The sequence below is a fragment of the Odocoileus virginianus genome, chromosome 6 (assembly GCF_023699985.2).
Source record: "Odocoileus virginianus isolate 20LAN1187 ecotype Illinois chromosome 6, Ovbor_1.2, whole genome shotgun sequence".
Taxonomy (NCBI): Eukaryota; Metazoa; Chordata; class Mammalia; order Artiodactyla; family Cervidae; genus Odocoileus; species Odocoileus virginianus.
The window spans coordinates 66,432,531-66,444,236 of NC_069679.1; the positions used below are offsets into that span (position 1 = coordinate 66,432,531).

Consider the following 11,706-nt stretch of genomic DNA (forward strand, 5'->3'; position numbering starts at 1 on the left):
ACTGGTGTCTCAAGGCCCTTTCTGCTCCTATGGTTTATTAGCTCAGGTTTGTGATCCTGGTGGCCCATCTATGTAAATTTTAGCAGGCAGCTTGAAATGGGGCTCTAGAAATGAGTAGTCGAGGAAGGATACAGCAAACATGCAGCAAAATTCCACTCTGAGCTTGTTAAATGATGAAGCTGGTACAATATACTAATTTGGCCTGCAGTTTTCACCAAATATTAATTATTTTCCCTGTTTGTTTTATTTCCTATATTTTCTCATTCTTTCCACTTACCTTTCCTTTATCCTCTCCCTTTTCTTTACTTAGGCTTGTACAGTTTTTCAATTTTCCCTCTGATTAGCATTTCTTTCCCCCTTGCCACACTCCTCTAACTCACTTTTTTCCCCTTTCACACTCCCTTACTCACACTTAACACTCTTCACCCCAAGGAAGCAAAGATTAGTAACCTTGTCCTATTGAATTTAGACTGAATGTAGACTGAAAATAACTTTGTAAATCTGATTTCTATTTTAGGCAGAAGCCAGAATAATAACTGTTCCCACAGAAGTAAATCAAATCACTGTTTCTATTAACTTCATCAGATTCACATTCAACAACTCTTGGGCAAGGCTAGTTGGGGACAGCAGTCTCCAATTCTCTCTAACCTCTGAGCAGTTTGGAAGAATTACACTTTTCCTCCTTTTTGAGTAGGGTTTCAGGTAAAGCAGAGCTTCAAACGTACTGTTTTTATGAAAAGTCTATAAGGTAGGGCCCAGGCTAAACCCATCTCTTTGGATCTGGGTCCATCTCTCTCCTTTCTTGACTTTCCACTTCTTACCTTCCTAAGCTTTATTCTCTTTAATTTTGCTGATTTTCTTTACAATGAGCCCAAACAGTAGGCTTATCTATGATCCCCTGGCATTTTTCCAAGATGGAAAGAAAAGAGACAAAGGACAGAGATTAAGAAAAGAAGAGAGAGGGAAATCATTTATGAAATACTGGGAATGTCCTCCCCTCCCCCACCCATCTATCTTTTCCATTTTCTTCCTAATTATGGCAAATCAAACCCTTGGAATCCTAAGAAGTAATGGGAGAATGCTAAAAGGGAAACTGAAATTTAACAGTGGGCTCCACTGGAAAGAATGAAGACATTTTTTATGAGGTTAGAAAATCATTTGAATTTAAGACTCAGGTTCTCTTTCTGTGACTTTCTTCTCTCTGGTTTTTGGCCTTTTTCTTTCTTTCTCACTTCCTCTTTCTAATAATCTCACTTCCACTTTGCTGAACTATTTTCTGGCTCTCTGCTCTCCTGTCAAATCCTCTCTAAATTCCTCAATCTCGTGCCTCATCTGTCCTCCCTTTCTCAGGGGAATGGATGTGAGGAAAGGAAAGTAAAACAGGAAAAGAAAAGGCCAATGGAAAAAACAAATAAGACAACTTAAAGGTAATTTTTGCAGTTATAAGTCTCTGTAGATGTAAATGACAGACATGACACTTTCACAAAAAGTTGTCAGTAAACTGAATCTTTTAACAGTGAATCATATTACTTCTATTATAGTAATAATAGAGGTGGAATGGAATGTTGAGGGTTTTGCTGTGGTTTCTGCTCTAGAATCCACCAGGGGTCAAAATGTAACATCAGCAGGGCGAGAGGGCGCTTCAGGTGAGGCACTGGAAGAGACTTGCTGCTGCTCTCAGCAGCGATTCCTTTCATTCTCATTGCTACTCTTCCTCTCTGCTCCCTTATCACACTCTTTCCCAGCCTGCTTTCTCAGATTAGCCCACATAGCCAAAGCCTCTTACTTTCACACCAGAAATTATACAAATACTTGCAGAGTCCCTAGAGGGCCGCCATGGACAGCTGCACAGATTGTACACTGCACAGAGTTGGGGGGCCCCACTCACAAAGTAGTCTCTGCGATGAATAACTTGCCCAGCTGTGTGTGGTGGCCAACAGTGTACTAAGTTCCTCTGAGACATGCTTTACAGTGAGCTATTTATGAATGAAACTTCTCTCATTTGCCTCTCCTAATATAACTAACGCTGTGTGTGTGTGTGAGAGAGACTGTGCATATGCACATACATACATTTAAGGCTAAATTCACACAATTAAATAGACAGTTGGTGAAGCAGAGGTGACTCCAGCAAGAAGCACATGCCCATCTTATCAGGGTTCTGATGATGGAATTGAGATGCCTACCCTTTTCTCCACCTTTCTGTCCCTCTGCCAACCAAAATCAGTTTAGTATTTGAGCACTCAGTTTATTAACCGGGCCCCACCCAGATGTACACCATCAGCCAGAGATAATGCACCAGAGAAAAACAAATGTGGCCAAAAATTCTCAAATGTTCACACACATTAATCCCCTGGCCTCCACATACACTCTTCAGTCTGTGGTGTCCTTCTGTCACTTCTTTTCCCCCATTAAGTATGCTCTTTCTAATGTTCTATGGTGCTGGACAGTGAAGGGATGGCACTCAGGGTGACATGCTGGTCCCTACACCCACCTAGGGAGAGTTCCAAGCCTGGCTATTTCTCAATATATTATAACGTTTAGAGGGAGAAATTCCTTTTAAAAGTGAACCCAGTATACTACAGCAATTTCATCCTTTGACTGATATATTCTATAACAAGAAATTTCAAATACTGTGGTCTCATTAAGAAAGCTATAAATGCGAAGAGTCAGACATGACTGAGCGACTGAACTGAACTGAACTGACAAATGCAAAGAAGGGCAAAAATAATGGTATATATAACATATTCAGATCTTGACTTTGGAAATTATAAAAGTGGCTCCCAAATATTTAAATTGTGAATTACTAATATATGGGGAAAGGTAGATTCTTTTTTATATGGCGAAAAAAGTTTGCTACTAATAAAGACTTCATATTGACATTATTACAACTGAAATCATGTGAAAGTTACTAGGCCCCTTATTTACAATAAGCATAAACTATGTGTGTGTAAATCTCACATACATTTGACTAATTTCAGGACTCAGTTTGGCACAAATCAAGAACTTGCAAATAATTCAATGACAATGTCTACAAGCCCTAAAGAATAAAAGTCCATAATTTTAATCTTGACTTCTTGATTTACTAGGTAACTACATGGTAGAAGTAATTTTTAATAACAAAAATTTTTAAAAATTCCTTTAACATTGTATCAACTTTTAGATTTAAAAAAAATGATACCTTACCTGTCCAAAGGATACTTATTGTTATATTAAGAAGAAATATTCTATTATAAATGTAATTTTACTTATTTCAATCACTTAATTTACTCATATTTAGTTATTTTAAGTTTTATACTTAACAATAATAGCTTTAAAAGATTCTGTATTTCAGACTTTTGAATTAACTGAACTAACTCCATCTTTTTTCTTTACCAGATAAATGTAAACTAATAAATTAAAAGCAAGCACAGCTCAAGAAATAACAATTGAAGGAAAGGAAAACAAAGCAGCATCTTTCATGTGGCAGAAATAAAGGCTACTACTAATCATTAAGCATTTGATCCATGTCAATCTTTCTTAAATCTTAGTGATTGTAATTGTGGATATTGATTTTAAACTAAGTAGAAAACTATATAATTCATAAACTCAATTTTTACCTGTAGGGCTTCTTTTCTGTGGGATTGTTGAATAAATATGTTATTCTCTTTGGTTTTACTTTTCTCATTTGGACATTAGCCCACCGCTGTGTTGTTTCTAACATGGGGTGCTCCAGGGTCCTCAAAGCCAGGAGCATATTATTTCCATCTTTGTGTTTCAGTGAGCACCTGGCCTAAGAGGCAGTACTTATGGAATCAATGAATGTCATTTTCAAACAAGTTTTTTAAATTCTCTAACTTTTAAAAATAAAGGAAATACAGACAATCCCCATCCAAAGAATCGTTTGCATTAAAAACAAACATTTACTTATTTGGCTGTATCGGGTCTTGGTTGCGGCTCATGGACCCTCTAATTGTGTCCTGTGGGCTTGGTAGCCACAGTAGGATCTTATTTCCCCACCAGGAATCAAACTCACATTCCCTGCATTGCAAGGCAGACTTTTAACAACTGGACCACCAGGGAAGTCCCTGTTTGGATTTTTAAAAGCCACCACTTACCTATTTTCAAAACTTTGCCAGTCCTTCTACAATGTGCTTTGCATAGATTCTCAATCTTCACAGTAATCTGAGGGGTATGATTACTTTCCTGTTTTACAGACAGATGGTGAAAGTGAAGCTTGGACAATTAAGTTACTTATTCAAAATCATACAGCTAAAAATATATGTGTGTGTGTGTGTATATATATATATATATATATACATTTTTTTTTAATTGTATACAAATAGTACTGGTATTTTCTACCAGTGACCTGAGTTGCAGTAACAAATATGTCTCCCCTCTATCTTCCATTTCCTGTCCCACAAAAAATGCTCTAGAACTACATGGTCCAATATGGTAGCAAATGGTTATGTATGGGTCTACTGAGCACTTGAAATGTGGCTAGTGCAACTGAGAAAACTGAATTTTAAATTTCTTTTCATTTTATTTATTTATTTTTTCCATTTATTTTTATTAGTTGGAGGCTAATTACTTTACATCATTGCAGTGGTTTTTGTCATACATTGAAATGAATTAGCCATGGATTTACATGTATTCCCCATCCCGGTCCCCCCTCCCACCTCCCTCTCCACCCGATCCCTCTGGGTCTTCCCAGTGCACCAGGCCCGAGCACTTGTCTCATGCACCCAACCTGGGCTGGTGATCTGTTTCACCCTAGATAATATACATGTTTCAATGCTGTTCTCTTGAAACATCCCACCCTCGCCTTCTCCCAGAGTCCACAAGTCTGTTCTTATACATCTGAGTCTCTTTTTCTGTTTTGCATATAGGGTTATCATTACCATCTTTCTAAATTCCATATATATGTGTTAGTATACTGTAATGGTCTTTATCTTTCTGGCTTACTTCACTCTGTATAATGGGCTCCATTTTCATCCATCTCATTAGACCTGATTCAAATGAATTCTTTTTAATGGCTGAGTAATATTCCTTGGTGTATATGTACCACAGCTTCCTCATCCATTCATCTGCTGATGGGCATCTAGATTGCTTCCTTGTCCTGGCTATTATAAACAGTGCTGCGATGAACATTGCGGTGCACGTGTCTCTTTCAGATCTGGTTTCCTTGGTGTGTATGCCCAGAATTGGGATTGCTGGGTCATATGGCAGTTCTATTTCCAGCTTTTTAAGAAATCTCCACACTGTTTTCCATAGTGACTGTACTAATTTGCATTCCCACCAACAGTGTAAGAGGGTTCCCTTTTCTCCACACCCTCTCCAGCATTTATTGCTTGTAGACTTTTGGATAGCAGCCATCCTGACTGGCGTATAATGGTACCTCATTGTGGTTTTGATTTGCATTTCTCTGATAATGAGTGATGTTGAGCATCTTTTCATGTGTTTGTTAGCCATCTGTATGTCTTCCTTAGAGAAATGTCTGTTTAGTTCCTTGGCCCATTTTTTGATTGGGTCATTTATTTTTCTGGAGTTGAGCATTTTAATTAAAAAAAAACTGAAGCAGTGTAGAATTCTTCTTCATCAAACATAAATATTTTTTAGGTAAGGTTATGTTTTTTCACTTCAAGTCTTGGAAATTTAGCATCTATACTGTGATAAAGTATAAAAAAGTGTAAAATATGCAATTGACTTTTAGGCCTTAGTATGAAAAAGAACGTAAAATACCTCAATAATTATTATATAGATTGTATGTTTAAATTATAATATTTTAGCTATATTGGGTGAAAATTTAGAAATTAATTTCATGTGTTTCTTTTTACTTTTTAATTGGCTACTAAATAGTGTTTCACAAAATTATATATGTGGCTCATTTTATATTTCTATTGGACAGTGCTATAGGGGAAAACCTTCTACCTAGCCCCCTTGGCCCACAGCCCGGGAGATTCTTCTCTTCTTTCCTTGCTGTTCCAAAGATGAAAGGGATTTCTTTCCCACTTCTACAATCAGAGATGAAATAGCGAGCAACCAAGACAAGATTAATATCAGGGTCATTTTTAAGATATGAATATATGTAAACTAAAAGTTTCTAATTTGGAGTTGACTGTTTCATTATAGAAAATGCTTTGTTGAGAGTGATTACCTAGAACAAATTGGTTCTTTAGGAATAAAGTCACAACCAAGACTGAGTAATACTACCCAGTAACAGAGTCCTTCAAAAGGCAGTACCAGACCACACCAACCGTGGGTGACTATGTGGAACAACTAGATCCTTCATACATCATGGCCCCTACACAACCACTTTGGAAAACAGGAAATGCCTTACGAAGTTAAGACATTCTTATCAGATGACCAAATGATCCTACTCTATGTATTTACTCAAGAAAACTAAAAACATGTTTACAAGATATATGTTCAAAACAAGACTTGTATACAAGTATTCAAAGGAGTTTTGCTCATAATAACCAAAATCTGAAAATAAACCAAATACCTGCCAACAGGTAAATGGTTCAACAAACTGTGGTGTATTTATTCATAGAGTGATACTACTTCATAACAACAACAACAAAAACATGCAACAACGAAGTCAGATACAAAAGGAACATACATATGAAGGACTTCCGTGGCAGTTCAGTGGTTAAGACTCTGAGCTTCCAATGAAGGGGGAGTGGGTTCAATCCCTGACCAGGGAACTAAGAGCCCACATGCTCCTGCAACACAGCCAAAAGGAAGAAAATTAAAAAAGAATACATAACTATATGATTCCATTGAATTGAATATTCATAAGACAAAATCTGTTTACAAAGCTTAGTAATTTCATGGAGTGGAGGTGGATAGGATATTTCATGGAGAGGATATTGACAGCAAAGTAGTAAAGGAAACACTGAGGTGAAAGTAAGTCGTATTATCTTAACTTGGGTGATATTAATAGTTACAGTGGTGTATGCATTTATCTAACTTACTACTTTAAAGTGGATGCATTTTGTTGCATATAAATTATACCTCAACAAAATGATTTTTTAAGGCAGTACTATATTTTTATAGCAAAAAAGAAACACTAGGAAGTTCATCCTGAAGTTGCAAACTTTTATTAGGTGTAAACACACACACACATGCACACACACCCAAACTTGCTTGCTCTTAATCATGTATTGAATTTTTTTCTTAAAAATAGATTTTTGGTCAGAGAAAATTCATAAATGTTCCATAATTGAGTTGTTTCAACTTCTGCAATACTCATTCTTTACATGTAAGACATAACACAGGTTTATACCATTTACCTAAGATTTTAGAATTGTGTACTAGTACTCCTTTATCTTATTTTCCACATCTATAAAAATAGTTGATCTCATAACACATTGATTCCTCAGTACAGCACTGTCCAGTGGAATTTCTATGATTATGAAAAGCTCAATATCTGTGCTATCCTATATGGTCAGCATAGCCTTAGAACACAACTCTTAAGACAATGTCTATTATAAGAAAAAATATTTTCATGATCCATTATACTTTAACACAAAAATATTTTAAACTATACTTTGGAAATCTTTCAATAAAATGAAGGTGATGTTCTATGTGAAAGGATAAATAAGTGGTGCATATAAATACCAGGTATTAATCTTGAGCATATCTGGTTGTCAAGTTAGGTGGAATGGTCTGTTAATGTCAATATTTAAGGAAAATTCAACTAAAGACCTAAAAGCTCATTACATGGCTGATTTGAGTACAGTGTTACCTCTCTAGGAAGCAGCTGATCTCCATAACTTAGATATGAAGTCAGTCCTTAGATGTATCATATTTGTTAGAAGGGCCTTTAGACATAAACAGACTGAGACATCAGAAGTGTACCCTTGTCCTCTGTCCCTGTTATCACCACAGGACTCTGAACAACAGAGATGGCTATTACCTTTCTGGCTACTGGGAATGCTACTGGTGCCACTGCATGGGACCGGGATAAAGTAGAGGAATCCCAGATATTCTGGCTGGAGAACTAGCATGAGTGCTACAGGAAGCAATTCCCATAGTCATAAATTTTACCTGGAAAACACATTTTATGGTGTACTGGTGAAGTTTTGTAGGAGCAATTTTTAGATCAAATAAGATTTTGTCGGTTTTGGAACTGATTTATAACCTCACCATAACTATAACTTGTCTGTTATTTGAGAGATCCTTGTATCATAGCTCAGTTGGTAAAGAATCTGCCTGCAATGCAGGAGACCTGGGTTTGATCCCTGGGTTGGGAAGATCCCCTGGAGAAGGGAAAGGCTACCCACTCCAGTATTCTGGCCTGGAGAATTCCACGGACTGTATAGTCCACGGGGTCACAAAGAGTCAGACAGGACTGAGCAACTTTTACTCACTCACTGTATCTTTAAATACGTCAAACAGATCTACAGTTTGCAAGTCAGGAATTCTCTGTGGCTCACTGAACACCTAAGTAAAGGCATCTTACTAGGGCAAAAGCAACATGACTTCTGAAAGGGAACTCATGCCACAGGAATCTATTAAATTTCACTAAGGCTAAGTCTGAAGACAAGGGAGACTTTATAGAATTTTAGAGTATGAATTTATTTGAACTGTCCACACCTTTTGACAAAGTGCCACATCAAAAGTATTTTGCTATGTGTAGAAAGCAACTCTGCTGTGGGAGTATGGTATTTCCTATGCACATAAGAAAAAAATAAGGGTTTTCTGCAAGGACTGGGGAAAGTCCTTGGTGGGTTCGGGGAAGAGTGATACAGCTATTATTAGAGTGAATGTGGACACAGACAATAGATTGCGACAATGCTTTAAACATTATTTGACTTTATCTCAGTTCAGTTCAGTCACTCAGTAGTGTCCCACTCTTTGTGACCCCATGGACTGCAGCATGCCAAGCTTCCCTGTCCATCACCAACTCCCAGAGCTTGCTCAAACTCATGTCCATAGAGTCGGTGATGCCATCCAACCGTCTCATCCTCTGTCGTCCCCTTCTCTTCCTGCCCTCAATCTTTCCCAGCATCATGGTCTTTTCTAATGAATCAGTTCTTTGCATGAGGTGGCCAAAGTATTGGAGTTTCAGCTTCAGCATCAGTCCTTCCAATGAACATTCAGGACTGATTTCCTTTAGGATTGACTAGCTTGATCTCCTTGCAGTCCAAGGGACTCTCAAGAGTCTTCTCCAACACCACAGTTCAAAAGCATCAATTCTTTGGTGCTTAGCCTTCTTTATGGTCCAACTCTCATGTCCATACATGACTACTGGAAAAACCACGGCTTTGACTAGATGGACTTCTGTCAGCAAAGTGATATCTCTGCTTTTTAATATGCTGTCTAGGTTGGTCATAACTTTCCTTCCAAGGAGCAAGTGTCTTTTAATTTCATGGCTGCAGTCTCCATCTGCAGTGATTTTGGAGTCCAAGAAAATAAAGTCTGTCACTGTTTCCATTGTTTCCCCATCTATTTGCCATGAAGTGATGGGACCGGATGCCGTGATATTCGTTTTTTGAATGTTGAGTTTCATGCCAGCTTTTTCACTCTCCTCTTTCACTTGTATCAAGAGGCTCTCCAGTTCCTCTTTGCTTTCTGCCATAAGGGTGGTATCATCAGCATATCTGAGGTTATTGATATTTCTCCCAGCAATCTTGATTCCAGTTTGTGCTTCATCCAGCTTGGCATTTTGCATGATGTACTCTATATATGACCTGGAAAACTCTATAACTTACCTGGAAAAGGTCAGTTTTCATTCCAATCCCTAAGAAAGGCAATGCCAGAGAATGTTCAAACTACCGCACAATTGCACTCATTTCACACACTAGCAAAGTAATGCTCAAAATTCTCCAAGCTAGGCTTCAACAATACATGAACCATGAACTTCCAGATGTTCAAGCTTGTTTTAGAAAAGACAGAGGAACAAGAGATCAAATTGCCAACATCTGCTGGATCATCTAATAGACAAGAGAGCTCCAGAAAAACATCTATTTCTGCTTTATTGACTATGCCAAAGCCATTGACTGTGTGGATCACAATAAACTGTGGAAAATTCTGTAAGAGATGGGAATACCAGACTACCTGACCTGCCTCTTGAGAAATCTGTATGCAGGTCAGGAAGCAACAGTTAGAACTGAACATGGGACAACAGACTGGTTCCAAATAGGAAAAGGAGTATGTCAAGGCTGTATATTGTCACCCTGCTTATTTAACTTATATGCAGAGTACATCATGAGAAATGCTGGGCTGGATGAAGCACAAGCTGGAATGAAGATTGCCGGGAGAAATATCAATAACCTCAGATATGCAGATAACATTTATGGCAGAAAGTGAAGAAGAACTAAAGAGCCTCTTGATGAAAGTGAAAGAGGAGAGGGAAAAGTTGGATTAAAGCTCAACATTCAGAAAACAAAGATCATGGCATCTGGTCCCATCACTTCATGGCAAACAGAGAAACAGTGGAAACAGTGGCAGACTTTATTTTTGGGGGCTCCAAAATCACTGCAGATGGTGACTGCAGCCATAAAAATAAAAGACACTTACTCCTTGGGAAAAAAATTATGAACAACCTAGGCAGCATATTAAAAAGCAGACATTACTTTGCCAACAAAGGTCCGTCTAGTCAAGGCTATGGTTTTTCCAGTAGTCATGTATGGATGTGAAAGTTGGACTGTAAAGAAAGCTGAGCACAGAAGAATTGATGCTTTTGAACTGTGGTGTTGAAGACTCTTGAGAGTCCCTTGGACTGCAAGAACCAGTCCATCCTAAAGGAAATCAGTCCTGAATGTTCATTGGAAGGACTGATGCTGAAGCTGAAACTCCAATACTTTGGCCACCTCCTGCGAAGAGTTGACTCATTGGAAAAGTCCCTGATGCTGGGAAAGACTGAAGGCGAGAGAAGAAGGGGACAATAGAGGATGAGATGATTGGGTGACATCACCGACTCAATGGACATGAGTTTGAGTAAACTCCGGGAGTTAATGAGGTACAGGGAGGCCTGGCGTGCTGCAGTCCATGGGGTCGCAAAGAGTCGGACACAACTGAGTGACTGACGTTAACTGAACTGAACTCTATATATAAATAAGCAGGGTGACAATATACAGCCTTGATGTACTCCTTTCCTAATTTGTTTCATGTCCATTTCTAACTGTTGCTTCTTGACCTGCATACAGATTTCTCAGGAAGCAGGTCAGGTGGTCTGGTATTCCCATCTCTTGAAGAATTTTTCACAGTTTGTTGTGATCCACACAGTCAAAGGCTTCATCATAGTCAATGAAGCAGAAGTAGATTCTGGAACTCTCTTGCTTTTTTGATGCTCTTACAAATGTTGGCAATTTGACCTGGTTACTCTGCCTTTTCTAAAGCCAGCTTGGACATCAGGAAGTCCTCGGTTTATGTACTGTCAAAGCCTAGCTTGGAGAATTTTGAGTATTACTTTGCTAGCATGTGAGATGAGTGAAATTGTGTGGTAGTTTAAACATTCTTTGGCATCGCCCTTCTTTGGGATTGGAATGAAAACGGACCTTCTCCAGTTCTGTGGCCACTGCTGAGTTTTCCAAATTTGTTGGCATGTTGAGTGAGCAGTTTCACAGCATCATCCTTTAGGGTTTGAAATAGCTTAGCTGGAATTCCATCACCTCCACTAGCTTTGTTTGTAGTGATGCTTCCTAAAGCCCACTTGACTTTGGACTCCAGGATGTCTGGCTCTAGGTTAGTGCTCACACCATCCTGGTTATGTGAGTCATT

The 11,706-nt window shown here is 38.3% G+C and overlaps 1 protein-coding gene across 8 annotated transcripts in view; it reads left to right on the forward strand.

The window, feature by feature from the left end:
• GARIN2 (golgi associated RAB2 interactor family member 2) overlaps window positions 1–3,492 on the forward strand; it is a 35,416-nt gene extending 31,924 nt beyond the window's left edge. For 2 of the 8 annotated variants that reach the window (XR_002316029.2, XR_002316035.2), the window contains 2 exons: window positions 311–1,427; window positions 3,376–3,492. Coding sequence is in view for 1 of the 8 variants with exons in the window: in XM_020905103.2 (XP_020760762.2) it covers window positions 3,376–3,398 (23 nt within the window). In the remaining 7 variants the exon portion in view is untranslated. The remainder of the gene's footprint in view (window positions 1–310; window positions 1,428–3,375) is intronic. The other 6 variants (XR_002316030.2, XR_002316033.2, XR_002316031.2 and 3 more) reach the window with 6 other exon arrangements.
• Window positions 3,493–11,706: the final 8,214 nt, after the last annotated feature.